The sequence below is a fragment of the Mus musculus genome, chromosome 2 (genome assembly GCF_000001635.26).
Source record: "Mus musculus strain C57BL/6J chromosome 2, GRCm38.p6 C57BL/6J".
Classification (NCBI taxonomy): domain Eukaryota; kingdom Metazoa; phylum Chordata; class Mammalia; order Rodentia; family Muridae; genus Mus; species Mus musculus.
In genome coordinates, this window is record NC_000068.7 from 29,192,439 (window position 1) to 29,209,966 (window position 17,528).

Here is a 17,528-nt window from a genome sequence, read left to right on the forward strand (position 1 = left end):
CTTCCAGGGCAGGGCCTCCAATCACCGTGGTTCAAACTCCGATCCTCCTCCACACCCCAGCATCCCAGCCATCTGCAGGAAGGTGGGCTTGCATCAGCTCACTCTCTGTGCCCCATCTGCAGGAAGGTGGAGGCCCACCCCACTCTGGGGAGGTATGTCCCAGGCTTGGGTGTTGGTTTTGTGTGCTGAGCTGGGTGTTTTGGTTTCTCTCTGAATTCAGTGGACTCTGGGGTCTGGCTCTCGAGCCTGGAGGGCCAGAGATTTAGGGCCTGAAACAACGATCTTGGTTCTCACAGCATTTATGCCCCAGTTTCAGAAGTTTGGGCTGCAGCATGCCTGGCTCTTCGCGAAAGCTTCTGCTTACCATCCTAGAGGCACCACGCTCACGCTCAGCCAGCCGGCTCCTGCTTCCACCCATCAGACTGAGTGCCAGGAAGAGAGGCAGGAGAGGAGCTAGGGCCAGGGTTGGGGGAAGGGCTTTTAGGAACTTTCTGGAAGTCCTGTCTGTCATTTCTGCTTATATCTTATGCATTTTGGGGTTCATGTATAGAGCCAGGAACCTGACAGAGGCCACCCTTAGAGCTTGGAACTGACTCCTGAAACCTAAGGCTGGGGATCAGAGCAGAGAGTGGCCAGTAGGGGCAGCATCTGGCCTCAGTCAGTCAACAGTCCATCTTCTGTCCTCCCCTCAGCCCCAAGATAGGGTTTTCCTGTGTAGTGCTGGCTATCCTGACTGTGTAGACCAGGCCTCGAACTCACAGAGATCCACTTGTCTCTGCCTCCTGAGTGCTGGAATTTAAAGGCATGTGCCACTATGTCCAACCTGTCTTCCCTGTCTGATCTCTTAGCTTTGCATCAGAGACTTGAGCAAAGGCCTGGGGACAGCCTAGGCTAGAAAGAGTATCTGGCAGATGGCATACAAGGAGGTGACTCGGGTGGGAACAGGAGGGACAATTAGGAACCAGGACAAGGAGCCATGGGACACTTGGAGACAGAAGAGAGGGAACCGGGCCTCCTGCAACACAAGCAGAGGCAGATACTGAGCTGCACACAGTGGGTCAGCTTTAGTGACCTGTTGGGTCCTCATATATCAAGGTGCCTAGGCAGGCAGATATAATGCCCACCTCAGGGCGCACTGGCCAGGCAGACATCAGCTGGGAGCTCGATGCAACCTCACACGGGATCTGAAGCTCCTGAGCCAACACATTTGTCCCAGACAGCCACAGAGGCAGGTTACAAATCAGCATGGGGTGCAGTAGAATTCCAAGAATTCTCCCTCAGTTATTTTCCTGGGGCTTCCACAGCAGAGACTCTGGATTTGGGGGAGTTGTAGGAAAGGGGTGGGGCACCCCTGTTTGGAGATCCACCTACCAGATGGTGGCCAGCAGCCTGGCTGACGGTAAAATTGGGGGAGCATACAAGGAAAGAACAGACTGGGAAGAGTGGCCCCAATACCGAGTCTTTAAACCTTTTTTGTGGTCTCCTTTCTTTATCCAAACCTTTGGAGTGTCTGTCAACACAGGAAGCAAGCAGGCAGAGGCAGCTGTGAAGTCGCTTTACTGTGGGCTTGTACACCATCAGCCACCCTCAGTGACCACCTCCCACCCGAGTCTGTCCTCACAAGGGACAGTGGATACAAACAAAATAGTTCTCTAGAAAACAAGGTTTCCACCCCTCCCCGCCCTTTGTCCTACCCCTCCCGCAGACAGTGAGTTCTTCTCTCTCCAGGCCTCCTTGGGGACCTGGGGTCTGGTGAGTGCAAAAAAAAAAAAAAAAAAAAAAAAAAAAAAAAAAAAAAAAAAATACAAAAGAGAATCAAGTCAGCGACTAGAGTTGTAGGCAACTGTTTGTTGTTCCGGGTCCGCTGGCTGGTGCTGGCAGCCAGGAACAGGCGCTGGGGTGTGCGCAAGAGTTCTGTGTGTGTATGTGTGTGGCAGGACCTGCGGGTGTTGGGATGAACAGCGTTTCTCCCCAGTCCCTGTCTCGCCGCCAGCAAAAGAAAAGAGGAGGGGAAGGAGGAGGACAGAGAAGAGGAGGAGGCGGAGAAGGAGGAGGAGGAAGAGGAAGAGGAGAAGAACAAGAAGAAGAAGAAGAACAAGAACAAGGACAACAAAAAGAAGAACATGAAGAAGAGAGCAAAGAAAGAAACATGGGAAAATGGAAAAATGATAGAGACATTAAGTCATAAAAAACTGAAATTCGAAGTCCGCCGGGTCAGGGCTCCACAGCGCCCCCTGTGGCCGGCGAGGGCAGTGCCGGGCGGGGCTGGTGAGCGCGGGCAGAGCAGGGAGGGCGGGAGGACTCTGCGAGTAGCACCTGGGAGCAGCTCGGCCGCACCCGTGTCGCCGCCGGGCCAGGGACCCCTGGACCCTTAGAACGGGCTCAGCAGGCCAGACGGGCGGCCAGCCCGAGCAGCAGCAGGCATCCGAGCAGGGTGTCGGGGCGCGGGACGATGCCTGGCGCGCGGTCACAGTCCGGGCCAGCGTCGTCGGCGAGGTCACAGCGGGGCTGCTCACAGCGAATGCCGGTGTAGCCGGGCGGGCAGGCGCAGCGTTGGTTCTGCTGGCAGGTGCCGCCATTCTGGCAGAGCAGCTGGTCATCGTCGCACACATTGGCTGCGGGCCGGAGGGGACAGTTGAGGCAGCTGTGGGGATGGACTGAGCTTCTGCAATAGGGAGCTGGGACAGCCCCCCCCCCCAGGGGGCCGGTACTTAGAACGAACACAGTGAGAAACATCCCTGCAAGGGATGGGACCTGGCTCCTGGCTGTCCCCCGCCATTGACCCCCATTCTCTCCCGTTCCTCCCCGGCAGTGGCGCGGTTCTCTGGAATCAACTGCTATCTGCTGCGTGTACCTGGAGCGGTCTGACAGCCTATGCTCCTCGGGTCTCGCCAAGCCTTCATTTCTTGAGTGCAAACTCCTGCGCTCTCAGCCAACTTTAGTCAGCTCCCCTTCAATCCCTACATCCCCCCCCCCTTTCCTGGCTCCCACTTTCCACGGACTCAGTCCACTGAAGACCGGGCAATGCCCACTCGACCCCCGCCCCCGCCACTTTGAACCCCTACCCTGGTTGCATCAGACCTTTCTCACTGCAGCCACGTGTTCAAAGCCCACCCCCAGCTAACAGCAGGCCCACGTAGGCCCCTCCCACCATGCTGGACCACGCACCCAGCCTAAAGGGTCTGTCTTCAGGGGCCGGTCTACTCACGATAGCATCCTTGGCGCCAGTAGTGTGTAGGAAGGCAGTCGTCGCACTTGGGCCCCACTGCGCCCTCCCTGCACTCGCAGAAGCCTGTCTCATTGCATCGATCGTGCACAGAGCCGATCTGGTTACAGTTACATTCTAGGGGAAACAAGAGCATAGGCCACGTGCAGCCAGAGTGGCCTGTGAACCTACAAATGGGTCCTACCTCAGGCCCAACCTCTATAACCCGCCTTTGTATCCTTCTCAGCTGGGTCTCTTGCTCTCCCTGGCGATGCTCCCCACAAGGCTGGGGGGGGTCCTGGGGAATACTGGCGCATTTACATGGCAAGAGAAGGCTCAGCATAGTTTTTCCTCTCCTGGCATCCAACACTCTAGCTCCACTGTGAGGGCTGAGCCAGCCTCATTGCTCTTTCTGGACAGCTGAAGTGGGGGCTACCAATACCAAGCTATGAGTAAGACAGGTGACAGGTGTCTGATCAGGAGATTCTGGTGCGTGTGTGTGTGTGTGTGTGTGTGTGTGTGTGTGTGTCCATCTGTCCTTGGACCCCAGTCCTTGAAGCCCAGTGCTTGGCCTGAGACCGAGGAACAGACAGAAAAGAAGGGGCCACCTCTAATCAGATCCATTGACCCTGCCCTCTCCCTGCAGCTGGCCCTGTTGACACTGGCAACACAATTCTGCTAGATCACTTTAGAGTTGATGGAATATCCGAAGGCCTCAGCCATGATCCAGAGTAGCAGCTCTAGCTTTGCAACTGATCAGGTGGGGGTGGGGTGGCGGGGGATGGGCAGTGGCTCTGCTGATCGATGGCTAAGATCTAGCAGCCCACAGACCTGAGACCTGGCACCTGCTGCAAACAGGTGGGAAGATGGGCAGTTCTGACTGCCCGTCTATGCTACTGGGTATCAGTTGGGGGCTATAGGTTTGGTTTTTAGGGTCTGTCCTCTGCCCAGGTCCAAGGAATGTCATGGGTCTTCTCTACAGAAAAGTCAGTGCTGGACCATAACACTGAAGAAAGAGGGTGCCTACAACTGCTGGCTCTGAAGTTTTGAAGGACAGTTTCAACAACAGAGGAGAGATAGAAACTGCTTACCTAGTCTACTGCCCAGTTTTCTATGCACTCAGAGAGGACAAGGGATGGGCCAGCTTCGCACAGCAAGCCTTTGGCTGTAACTAGCACCTCTGCTTCCAGTGCCTACAGTTGGGGGTCACTAGTAGTGGATCAGAGGGCTTCTGTCCCCTTAGAGATGCCCAGATGAAGAGGGCCTCCCCGTGGGGTGTCTGCACCTCCGCAGCTGATTCTGCAGGGTTGGAAGCCCACTCCTGCACCTGGTGCTTACCAATGCAGACGTTCTCATCATCCAGCTCTGCGGAGCCATTGCGATAGTAGCCCAGGCGGCAGTGCTGACAGTGTTGGCCTCGAGTGTTGTGTTTACAGCTGACGCAGGTCACCACGTTCAGGAAGTCAATGTAGCTGCAACGGTTGGAGTGGCCGTAGCACTCGCAGTCTGGACCAGCCAAGTGGGAGAAATGCCAGTGGTCAGTGAGCATTTGGGGGAAAACAGGGATACAGAGAAAGGCATACCCAGGAATATACAGGGAAGGTGGCAGGAAGCATCTTTGGGAGGGGGATCTGGACGGGGTCTCAGGTCCAGGACACTTCTGTAGCATGTGGCTAAGGCTTGCCCTGTCAGCTTTGAGTCCCCAGGAGGCCTGTGGGCAGACAGTCAGTGAGGCAAGGGCATGCTAACATCTGACTAGGTCTCAGGGCAAGGAGCTGTCTGAAGGATGCCTGCATGCTGAGGCTGACTAGGAGGGCAGGGTCATGCTGCAGGCTGCATTTACAGAGGGAATGCAAAGGTTCCAGGCTGGCTAGAGTTCCCTTGAGGGCCTATGGATGAATGGAGTCATACAGGGATCTGGATATGATGGCATGGGACAGAACCTTCTTCCCATGCTGCTTTGGAAGAGGGAAACTGGCTACTGTCTCTGCAAATTCCTACAGGACCCAATCTTCTTACTAGCTTGGACCTCCCACAAGTTTGATTGGCACTGAATTGCTAGTTTCAGCAAGACACTGGGCACCTATCTCCTGGTTTCCTCTGGTCTCAGCCCAGCTTTTGAATCTCACTGTTCAGTTTAAACCAAGGAAAGCCACCTCTGAGCCATTGTGGGACTTTTTACTCTCCCTCCCACAAATGTTTTTGGTTTTGTTTTAAGACAGGGTCTCGGGATTGGTGGAGGAGTAACGGGGAAGTGGGATATCATTTGAGATGTAAATGAATGGAATGATTAATAGTAGTAATAAAAAGACCAGGTCTTGGGTAGTTCAGGCTGATCTTGGACTCAATAATTAGCTAAGAATGACCTTGAACTTCTGGTCTTCTGACCTGGAATTACAGTCATGCAGGTCCACACCCAGTTGATGCTGTGCTGAGACTCCAGAGCAGTTTCTTCCTGTGCGAGCGCACTTTACCAACCAAGCTACATATTCAACACAGGTTCTCAGGCTGACCTTCCAAATGACTCTATCAACTCCCATGACTGCCTAGGTCAAGGACCTGGAATAGCAGAGGTCAATCTGAAGGGCCACTTTTCCTTCAGCGGGATAGACCATCATTGTGTCCCTTCTAAGGGACTCAATACCCCCATGCCATTACACATGAATGCTGGCCACCTTCTGAGCAGCTATCCCTAGAGGACCTCAGCTCCCTCTCTTGTGATGATCAGGGTGGTGCTGACCTGGTCTCCGTATGGTCAAAGGCACACGAGAGTCTGGAGAAACACCCATGGGTCTACCTGACCCGACTTTACCTTGGTCCTCCTGAGACACCGGGAAACATCCTCCAAACGCCCCCAAAGAGTGACCCAGGTGTCCCAGATTCCATTCCAACCAAGACAAGCCCCTGGGCCACACCTCCCAGGGGAGCCAGGACAGGCTATTTGTGGCAGCTGCTTCTCCTGCCATGTGCCTGCCCACTGTGCCTGAGTTGGCTTCTGACTCATCCCAGCTTTTAGCTCCCTTGGGGCTGGAGAGACTCAGCTTAACCTTGACCCAGCTATTCTGGGAGGGTTTTCTGAGTTGATACCAACAAGCTAGTTCTGTCCTGCACCGTCTTTCTCCGGCAAACTGGAGAGGAGGTGGGAAGCCTGACTCAGGCCACCTTCTTACCTTGAAATTCTTCAATGGGTATCACCTGAGGAGATCTGGGCTTGAGCTCGAAAAGCGTAGAGTCCTTGGCTTGGGAAGGGACAGCGACAGAGATAGCTACAGCTTAGAGAGATGAGAAACGAGTTCTTACACCTGCTACGGTCCAGCCACGGAGGAAGCCATCCATACCAAGGGAGAAGCTAGACCAAAGCTCCCGAGTGCCTTGGGCTGGCCCCAGGCAACCATGTTACCTGTTCACTTTCGAGGTAGGGAGAGACTACATGGCCCTCAGGTTTAAGATGTGGTTCTTCTAAGAGTCCCAGGCTAAAGCACCCTGTAGCCATGACAGTGGGTACCTACTGCCGCTGGTCCCTCGAGAACACCTACATATCCTCTGGAGCAGTACCCAAGTACCTTCTTCATCTCCTAACACCCTCTACCTGCTGCTAAGACATTTGCTGACACGGAGAGATATTTGGCCCTTCTGCTCTTTCCCCCGTCCCCTAATCTCTCCTGGTCATCAAGTCCCCAGGCTAAACCTGGCATTAAAGACTGCATCTTGGGGTTGGAGAGATGGATTGTTCAGTGGTTAAGAATGCTTGTTGTTCTTAGAGAGGACATGGGTTCAGTTCCCAGTATCTGTGTGTTAGTTCATAACTATCTGTAACTCTAGTTCTAGCATTCTTCTGACCTCCATGGGCACCAGGCACACACGTGATACACATACATACGTGCAAGCAAAACATACACATAAAATAAATACATTAAATATTTTTTGTTTTTGTTTTTGTTTTTGTTTTTTGTTTTTGTTTTTGTTTTTGTTTTGTTTTGTTTTGTTTTTGAGACAGGGTTTCTCTGTGTAGCCCTGGCTGTCCTGGAACTCACTCTGTAGATCAGGCTGGCCTCGAACTCAGAAATCCGCCTGCCTCTGCCTCCCAAGTGCTGGGATTAAAGGCGCTGACCACCATGCCCAGCCATGTTAAATATTTTTAAGACTGCATCTTCTTTCCTTTGGAGCACATTCTTCTACTCTGGCTAGGATGGGTCCTTTGCTGTCCTCTAAAGTGTCATCAAGCCAAGAACGCAGCAGCACTACCCTTCCCTGCCTGGAATCCCACCAGAGCCCTGCTCCATTCTTGGAGGTAAGCATGCTGTTATTATAGAAAAAAAGGCTCTGTGCTTCCCTCTAGGACTCTGTGGCTCTTCAGTGGGGCCAGGGCAGGAGATGACGCATGTATTCATCTCTAAAGAGGATGTGTTGATTAAGGAACCTCTAGGATGCTCTAAGAACTTCTGACTCTTCAGTTGTGCAACCATTTGCCAGTAGAGGGCGCTCAAAGCCTGCCTCACTGCTCATTCATTCCGGAGGGGGGAGAGTTGGGGGGTTGGAGGGGGGAGAGTTGGGGGGTTGGAGGGGGGAGCTTGTGGTGTTGGATGGGGTGGGGCAAGGGCAATAGAACCTAGGACAAGTCAGCTGGGGGACAGCTTAGGACAACCTTCCTCTCTGAGGAGTCAAGCTAGCCCAACTTAACCCACATCCATCTATGGCTACCGATGAGTCCCTGTCCTGGGTGTTTCCCCACAGTAGGAGAATAATTAATTCTCTTGACCTGGTCCTGGGGGGCTTCTACATGGTTCATGCCTTCACTTAACTGGTTAGGCTGCTGGGTCTTTGCCTCAGACTTTCTCTGTCACCATCATAACTCATAGCTACGCCTATTCTGGTCCATCTGACCCTCTCTGGGTGCCATCAGCTGCCTAGGTATCCTACATGTGCCCCACATTGTGAGGAGGGAGAAGTGATGTTCCTGTTACGAAGGACGTCCTTCTCTACACTCTGAAGCCCTAGGAGAAGCGTTACAGATGTTACCTACTGGCTTCCAATAGGGGTAGAGTTGGGAGTAAGGGTAAAGGGGTAGCTACAGGCCTTTTACCTCATTGCTTTGACCCTAAGTTCTGCCACCCCACGACTTTCAGTTCTTGGGGCCCCCCACCATATAAGCCTGCTACCCCTACTACAAGGGAGGGTCTAAAATGGAGCTCCTGGGGTCTCAGGTCTGGCATAGGCCCTGCCCCCATACCTTCTGCACTGGAGGACACCTGGGGCCAGAAGGAGCTGTCCCCAAGGGGGGCCATAGTAGGTGGCTTGGTCTGACCTTGGGAGGAAGAAGAGAAGAAATGAAGTCATTTGAGGGATGATGCCCCTACCTTTCAGAGGCTCCTATAAGAAGCAGTGCTACAGGCTGTGTCTACACTGGCTGTAAACCAGGGTCCAAATTCACTCTATATACTCTATACTATAGCAGCTGCAGAGGCTATGCACACGCTGGAAGCCTGATGAGAGGAGGCCCCCATACCTGAGGCTCTATGGGTTTTGGATAGTTCTTCCTTCACTGGGCACTGCTTTTAAAAACCCTTCCCTGTTTGTGTGGTTTCTGTTCCAGTTTAAGAGCCAGCTAAAACAGGTCCTGTGTGTGACCTCAGGCTAATGCTGTACTGTGGGACAATGTCCTGGCCAGGATGATAGAGCCATTGAGAAAAGTTCTAGAAGGTTCCCCAGAGTGTCCTCTTTTCTGACCACTGCCCTTCCACCTCATCATGAGTCACCAAATGTCCCATCCCTAACATTCAGTTCCCAGAGCTGGACACAAAACACGGAACACAGGCAGCAACCTCTTTGCCAAGTTCAAACGGCAGAACCGCGAGAAGATTGTGGGGGTGGGGGTCAGGGGAAACTGATGTCTTCCCTTCTGGAAAGGGATTATTCATGGTGGTTGATGGAGAAAGAAAAAAGAGAATCTACCAGGTAAAAAATGGTGGGAGATTCCCAGCTGGGAGCCTGAAGCCTTTGGACATCAAATTGACATTAATATGGTATTCAGTGAAGAGATAAGGCCGCAGGACTGGAATTGGCAAGGGCTTAATTAGAGCCCTGGTAAAACCACCCCGAAGGCATCTTGCTTCTGAGTTTGGCTCCCCCCACTCCCTTGAGGAGGCTGGGAAGGATTAGACTCTCTAGCCCGGCTTCGGCTTCCGGGATGGCACTGCCTCCCTGATAGCATCTGGGGCTGGGGTTTCGAGGCCCAGCTGGGCTGTAGCTAAAGAGGTCTGAGAACCCGGTGGAAAGCCCTGGGTCCAGGAAGAGAAAGCTTCTGAGTGCATTTTGCTAGGACATGCTCAGGTGTCCTGTGTTATGTGCCAAGACTACACAGAGGACCTTTTGGAGTCAAGAACCCATACTAGCTAGGTCTTAAAGGTGGGACACCTCTAAGCACCTGAGACTTCAGGGCAGGATCCCAGGATGGCAGAGGGGGCAGGAGTGGATGGAGTGAGCCAGCCCTGTGTTCCTGCTTGGACTGTGGGAGCTGTTTTTCCCTCTCCCCCCTTCTGTCTCTCTCTTTCTTAAAAACTGGCTTTATCGAGGTATAAATTTGCATACCATAGATGCAGTAGCATCTTTCTAAGCCTCCAATCCCTCCCCCAGTGAGACTAGGAAGACAGCACTGTCCAGCCAGCCAGACACCGGCATGCAACTGGGATCCAGACCAAAGGTCTGCCGAGTGTCCTGGGGACCTGGGCACAGGCCACACAGGTGCTAAGGATGCCCTAGGTGCAAAGATGCAGGCTGCTGGCTGTTACCTTGAAGCCACCTTCTCCCCTTAATGCTCAGCCATCCAGTGCAGGGCTCAGAATCGCAGATCTGACAGTCATGGCACGTTTGCTATTGCTGCCTCCTGCTCACTAGCAAAGTCCTGGAGTCAGACCCGACTTCTGGAGACAGCTCACTGGGCCTCCCTGCCTTCTCCTATTTAACCTCCAACCTCACAGTCTGTCCCACACCACTTACACAAAAGCAGCACCCACGCGGGTTCAAAGTTCCTCAGTGCCTGACAGCCAGTGCCTGTCTCCCGCCCAGTGGACCACTGGTCAGTGGCAGGCGGAACACCCCACCCCTTCCTGCTTATTTCTGCTCCCTTCTGCCCATCACAGGTTCAGTAAAGTCCAAAGGTCTCTGAAGGGGGCTGGGGGTCCAGGCTGCTAAGCCTCAAAGCCTAGATTCCTCCACCTCAAAGGGGCCCCAGACAGAAGAGGTTTTCCTAAAAGTCATCATCTCCTGGTTTAGCTCCCTATGCAATTCCCCTGGGGCGTGGTCCTGGGAAGGTGACCTTCTCAAGGCTGTCTGTTGACCTGGAGGGGCTACCCTGTGAAGCAGATGGACAGAGTGCAGGGTTGAACTCTTCCCCCACTGCTGGAAGGGTCTCTATCCTCAGATGTCACCCACCATGGGGCAGGGACAATGGATGACAGAGAAGAAAGGTCAGGGCTACCCAAGGAATGAGGAGCCTCAGCCATATCTCCCTTGAAAAGGTTGGGGAGGGGTGGGCTTCCAGGAGGAAGTTACTCGGCCACCATCTTGCTGATACCCTTTGACAGGAAGAATCTTTTTAGATTCCCAGCATCTGTAATGGGCCAGGCCTGGGAAGACTTTCCCAGGTGAGTCCAGAGGGCCATGTCAGGATCCCACACCACTTGTATGCATAAATCCTCCTTCAGGAGGGCAAACAGCCAGCCAAGTCTGTATAGGTCTATGTGTATCTGCACGTGTAGTCCCTTCTGTAAGGCAGGAATTTGGCCCGGGCCTGTCTCTTCTCACGATCTCTTCTATTAATCCAGCCCTGTTTCCCCACTGGCCAGCACTGGACAGAGCCAGTTCCATGGATGGACAACAAACCGTGTCTGAGGGGCGAGGCACCATCTCTGGCTGAATCTCTGGGTGGACTTGCTGCCATGGGCACCCTCCTACAAAGTCCCCTGTACCCTTGGCCTCTGGGCCCTCCTTTACAATGCTTGGAGGGACAAGCAGAAGACAGTTCTGGGGCTGTAGGGGTTGCCTCAGTTAGGACTCCTGGTGGAATGACTACCTGGCATGGTCTGGGGACCCTCTCAATCAGAGCTTTTATGGGACTGGCTAGGTGCTAGCAGTTTCTACTCTAAGAGGCAAGCAAGTGACTGCTCTCCCTGGGTGAGGGAGGCAAGAAGGGAAGGGGCAGGCATCCCTGGGGTACTCTCATACCTACCTGTTGGCTGTGGGGTGCTTGGGGCTGTAGGGACTTGGATGGTAGACGTGGAGGGGATAGAAGTGATAGGGCCCCTCCATGTGGCCTCAGTGGCCATAGGGGCTTTGGGGGCAGGATTTTTTCTGGACCTGCTGGTACCTGGCAAGACATGGAGAAGGCAAGAAAGGGTGGGGTGGGGCATCCCAGAGAATCCTTCACTTACTCTGATGTTGGGGCCAGTGATGCTTACAGAGTCCAGTTTCCTTCTGCCCACTAGCATCCCAGACAGGGGTCAGCCTGGCTGAAATAAGACAGTCGGGCAGGGTATCCCCACAGAAACATGATGATGTCCTTGGAAGCATCCTTAAGGCTCGGGGTCTGCCATAGTTTGACACTGACAAGCCCTTTGCTGCTGACTCTTGGAGGAGTAGAAGATCCTTTGGGGCGTGGGGTGAGTGTGCCATGTTTAAATGAGATGCTACTGTGTCCTACATTGCATAGCCACCTGGCCCCACTACATGCTTGGGAGGACCAAGTCGATCGGAGTCAACAGGCACCCACGTCAGACCCCCTCACCATCCTTGGGATTTCTAAGACACCTTCACTCTTGAAGATGCCCTTCCCCAACCTGACACACCCGACACTCAGAGGGTTTGGCATCAGAGCTTGCCCCCTCCAGCCTTACGGTAGAGCATGCCAGCTTCAGAGGCTGCCTGGAGGAGGTACCAGGTCAAACTCAGGGGGACAGACATTGATCTAGCAGAGAAGGCCCCTGTATCTGGCTGTGCACAAAGCACAGAACGGTGAGGAGACAAGGGGGTTCCGTCCACTCAGGGGTCAGGGGACCCCAATCACACAAAAGCCCCGTCCTTCTTTCAAAGCAGCATAAGAAAGCTCCTAGGAGACCTGAGGGAGGGTGGGAGGCGGACAGATGCGATTAGGTGCAGTAGGGTACACGGAGGAGAGGGAGCAGAGATAGAGAGAGAGCAGCCCCTCATGCCCCATCTCCAGGCCTGGCTGCAGAGTATGTACAGAGCAAGGTACTTACTGCCAAAGGCGGAGCCCGCGGCCGCACCTGTAGGGGCACAGAGGGTTACAGTGTTAGACACAAGGCCTGGCCACCTCCACTTGGCACAGGAAGTCTACAAGGAATGGGGAGCCACAGAAGTGTCTTCCAGCCCCACTAAAGGGAAGGAGACTTAGAGGGCCTGAGACTGTCTGGTCACAGGGGCATCCTCAGTGGGATCATACCTATGTGGACTCTCGCTACTGACTGCCTGAAGGCTGCTTTTAGTCCATTTTGCAGATGGGACACTGTAAACTGTTTCTTCCCCAGGACACTGTGACAAGTCCTCCCTCCTGTTTAACCTCACCCTAGGCTCCCTAGGGCAGCACAATGCCATCATGCACAGAGTTAGCAGCATGGAATCAGGGGCGTGGCCTTGGCCTGCTGGGGGACTTGTGGGAGCTGTGATTTCATGAAGCATGTTCTGGGGTGGGGGTGGGGGGCATGGAAAAGCTGAATTCAAGTCTCTCTGTGCCTCTGTGGGAGAGGATGTCACCATCCCAGAGGAGAACTGTCACAGTCATGGAAGGAAGGAGTCAGTCATGGCTTCACTTTAGGTGGTTCTGAGAAAGGCTTTACCCTAGGAGGGGACAGTGGACTGGGTGGGCGACATGCCTTTCCTGGCATCTACTCTGGTCTTACACACTTCGGCAGGTCCCATATGTGTGTGCTATGGACAAGCCCCTGGGAGTGTAGGAGCTGAGAGCGAGGACTCATAGATGCTGGGAGTGGGGTGTAGAGTCAAGACTCCCTCAGAGTCTGCCCCTGAGGGAGAGGACGGTCCAGTCCCAAGAGACAGGGCATAGAGGATTTTGGCTTGGGGGATAGGGAGACATGGAGGAATGGGGTAGGGTGATCTCACAGGGGCCTTGTACTTGGTGGTGGTGGTGGGGATTGACAACTTAGGGTTTCGTTCCAAGGCTTTGAGGTAGTGGGCACCCAGGAGGGGGTGCCCCAGTGATTATGAAGAGAAGGTCCCTGAGAGGAGGTAAGTAGATGGAAGTGGGGGTGGGGGGCAGGCTCTCAGGGCAGGGAGGAGCCAAGACACACAAAAGCCACGGGGGTCTGTTTGTCCACTGCTTAAGCAGAGCATGGGGACAGTGGCCCTAGGTGCTGTGCAGGTCCGAGTCTTGGTCCTTGGTGGTGGAGGTGATAGTTAGGAGGCTGAGGAAGGAGCCAGAGCAAAAGTGCAGGGGGGTTGGGTCTGGCCTTAGGACAGATGGAAGGGCGACAAGCCACTAGTGAGAGACAGCAACAAGGACTAAAGGAAGGCTCAGGATACAAAGAGATGTGGAGAGCTGCCCGGGATGAGGGAGCCTGACGGGGGGCAGGCCAACAGCCGCCAAGCCCATTCTGTGTCTTTGAAGACCCTTGAGTGCCTCGGGGTGGCTGGCAAGTCACCTCTTCAAAGGCTTGTCACACTGCCTGCTGTAACCCACGCACACCACGCCTGTCACCGGCTGCCTCGCTGCAGCTTTTAGCTTTGATCAGTCTAAAGCCCCATGAATCTTTCAGGGGTGAGGAAGGGGGCAGGATGGGACAGGTGGTTTAGGATATGTAGGCCCTGGCTTTGTCACTGGGTCCTGTGCTGTCTGGGACTGGCCATGGAACCAGGAGGGGACTGGGCTGTCTGGGCCTCTGGGTGCTCATCTGGAGGGTGGGTTATTTACAGCACTCCTGTGGTATTGTAAGGACTCAGGGAAGCGACATGTGACATCTGGTGCAGCCTCAGACTGGGACAGGTCATTTGGTTTCATGTGCCAACCTAGGCTCTCTGCTGCTCACAGCCTAGAGACTTGTGGGAGCTGTGATTTCATGAAGCATATTCTGGGGAGGGGGGTCCCTCGAAGGGTGCTCATGATGCAGACGTGTGGACAAATCTCTCACTTGGCTTCCCCTGATGGTGAACAAGGGGGGGAAAGATTGGGCTGAGAGGCTGGGTGTGGTGGCACACGGCTTTAATCCCAGCACTTGGGAGGTAGAGGCAGGCAGATTTCTGAGTTCGAGGCCAGCCAGGGCTACACAGAGAAACCCTGTCTTGAAAACTAAAAAAACAAAAAAAACAAAAAAACCAACCAAACAAAAAAAGATTGGTCTGAGAGCAGGGGCTCAGACCAAGCATCTCAAAGGACATAGCTACTAAGTGTGAAAGTTCCACTGAGTGCTGGCAGCTGTGGTATACACCTCATAAGACCCGGTGTTAGGGTGCATTCACCGTACCCCTGTTCTGCATCTCCATGGGGTTCCTGCCCTGCTCAGAATGAAGAAGGATGGAAGACAAGATGCTGAGAAGGGTTGGCCTGCCTGCAACTAGGGCTGAGAGAATACAGCCTAGAAAACACAGGAGGGAAGCTGGGTTGGGTGATAACATGTGTGTATCCATGTCAGCTGCCCCCTCCCCTCCTCTGTGTGGGTGTGTGGGTGTGTGCACGCACGTGCACGTGTGAGCCACCGTGCTGGGGCACAGAATAAGGACTGCAGCTGGGCAGGCTACATACGTACAGGCATTGGGAGAGCCGTGGGGCAGCGGCAGGTAGGAGCCAGCTCGCCAGGCGCGTGTGCGGAAGTTCTTCTTGCACCTGCCACAGTCGGGGCCCGTGGTGTTGTGTTCACACTCACACTGCAGGCTGCCCTCTCGCACTGTGCACAGGTTGGCATGCAGGTTGCACTTACACCTGAGGAGACCAGAGAATGGGAGGAGTCAGCAAGCTCCAGGGCAGGCCCTCTGATGCAGGTCTGTGCTGGGATGCCCAAGGAGGGACTCTGGAGGAGAGATCCACTGCACACTCAGACTCTCCTTCAGCACAGAGTCCAGACTCCCTCTCCCATGGTTTGGAGACCTTTCCTAGCCAGGAGAGCTCTGGACCCCTTAGGTTGATTCTGGCTGCCATCTAATTCACTAATGTCTAATTCATTCTAATTCTGGCTGTCGTATGATGTGGGGTTACTAGACCTCTGCTCTTGGGTGGGGAGAGACTTCCTTATCCCAGATGTTTCAGTAACCTGACCACCTTAATTCCTTCTTATTTTTATTTTTTTACTTTAAGAGAGATCATCTCACAAAGTCCAGGCTGGCCTTGAATTAGCCACATATATGGCCGAGGAAGACCCTGGACTTCTGATCTCCCCACATCTACTTCCCAAGTGCTGGGACGTTATTTTAAAAGTTAAGTGTGTGTGTGTGTCCAGGTACACGTATACCACAATGTGCGACAGCTTTTGGGAGGTGGTTCTTTCTTTCAACATGTGGAGCCTGGGGACGAAACTTGGGCCATCAAGTTTTGGGGCAGGTATGTTTACTGGCTAAGTCATCTCTCTGGTTCTATAATCATTTGTGTGTATATGTGCATGTGCTTGTGTGTGTGTGTGTGTGTGTGTTGGAAATTGAATCCAAGGCTCTGTGCACACTGGGTAAACACTCCGCCCATTAAGTCACACCCCCACACTCACCTTATCTCTTAACTAAGTTGGGCAGACAGGTGACAGGTCGTGAACCGTGCCTGTACACGTAGAGTCCTGGCTGAAAGCTGCAGACTCAGACACATGAGGGTGACAGAGAAAACTACAGCTTCTCAGCCCTGTCAGTTCACCCACACATGTATTATTCACCATTTATTCAAATATTCATAGGCACCTCATCATTGTGCAAACGGGTAAATAAAGGGGAAGGAACAGACATGGAGTCCACCTGTCTTCCACAAGCTCTACCTCGGGGTAACCTAAACTTGATGAGGGCACATTCCTTTTTATTCAAGCATTTCATGATTGGGGATCCCTAGAAATGGAGGGCTCTGGGCACTGAGTCATGACGACCTAGAAGATCACAGATGACACAACCAGAATGGGAACTTTCTAGAAGACCACTCCCAGTGGCGTGGAACTTGAATTAGACCACATCTGGGCCAGCAACAAGAGGACAGAGCAAACAATGAATACCGCCACGGGGGATGCAGCCCATACGGTGCTGGTGCTCAACAGGTGGATGCCGGAGGGTATCGATTGCTACGACGGGAGGGGACCCCAACGACCTCAAAGGCGTATCTATCCAGGGCCAAGTGTGCACCTGGCTGGGCTTGGTGGAAACACACTCAGGAATGCCAGCTGTACCAAGCCTTGTATTGAGCCATGGCAATCAACACTAAGGGTATTTATGACATTAGTGCAATCAGCTGTCACGATACTGTTGCAAGCTGGCTCTTAGAGTCTTTGCCTTTTAGAGAAATCCAGAAATATTTATAAGTGCAGTTATGGAGAGTGGCTTTTTGGTGAGATAGTGCCACACACCAAAGACACTAAGAAAAAGAGGACACCAGTTGGAGGCTGGAGCAGGAGGCACTCTTTGTATGGATGTGGGGATGTGAAGTTCTTAGTAGCCCAAAGTTAGAGAGAGACCTGACACAATGGTCCACACCTGCAAGCCCTCGTGTTAAGGAGGCTGAGGCAAGAGGATCTCAAGTTTCAGGTGAGCCAGGGTTATAGAAAGTCCCTGTCCAGAAACCAAACCCACAAAATTAGTGGGAAGTGGGGAGGCGAGCCACTGTGTGTGAAAATGAGTGTGCCTTATTCGGAGATGGGCAGACTCCCAAGTTAGATTGTCAATATTTGCAATAAGCAAATTGCGACTGGTATGCTGAATAGAATCTTATTTTTATTAAAATATGCAAGGGAAATATTTATAGGACACCAGTAATATAGCAGGCTTTGAGCTGGGGGGCTTAATGAATTAGGTAAGTTAAATGGTTAGCAACGAGGATGGGGGAGGGGCCCTGCTCTGATGGAGCTCCAGGGAGAACTTCTCTGAACCCAAATCTGCAGACAGTCTAGCAGGGAACCTTCTAGAAAGAGCAAGAGCGTGAGGAGGTTCCTGGGATGGAGAGGAGGTTCAGATGGTGGCAGATGGTGGCGCCCTACTGGGACACAATGGGCTGGTTAACATCTTAAAGCAGTGTGGCTCCTCTGGGCACATGGATCTGTATGGGGACAAAGCCCAGGCAGGATACCAGCAGACATCTTGGGTCCCTGACATACCTGATGAACATCATTTCCAAAAG

The 17,528-nt window shown here is 53.3% G+C and overlaps 1 protein-coding gene across 3 annotated transcripts in view; it reads right to left on the minus strand.

Annotated features, from left to right (window-relative positions):
* Positions 1-2,287: 2,287 nt before the first annotated feature.
* The window catches only part of Ntng2 (netrin G2), a 53,374-nt gene continuing 38,133 nt past the window's right edge, over positions 2,288-17,528 (minus strand). The window contains exons 3-9 of one of the 3 annotated variants that reach the window (NM_133501.2): positions 14,980-15,152; positions 12,460-12,486; positions 8,436-8,510; positions 6,376-6,477; positions 4,544-4,711; positions 3,209-3,343; positions 2,288-2,615 (exon numbers count right to left, since the gene is read on the minus strand). In NM_133501.2, coding sequence (NP_598008.1) covers positions 2,383-2,615; positions 3,209-3,343; positions 4,544-4,711; positions 6,376-6,477; positions 8,436-8,510; positions 12,460-12,486; positions 14,980-15,152 — 913 coding nt within the window. In that variant the 3' untranslated portion in view covers positions 2,288-2,382. The remainder of the gene's footprint in view (positions 2,616-3,208; positions 3,344-4,543; positions 4,712-6,375; positions 6,478-8,435; positions 8,511-12,459; positions 12,487-14,979; positions 15,153-17,528) is intronic. The other 2 variants (NM_001305805.1, NM_133500.2) reach the window with 2 other exon arrangements.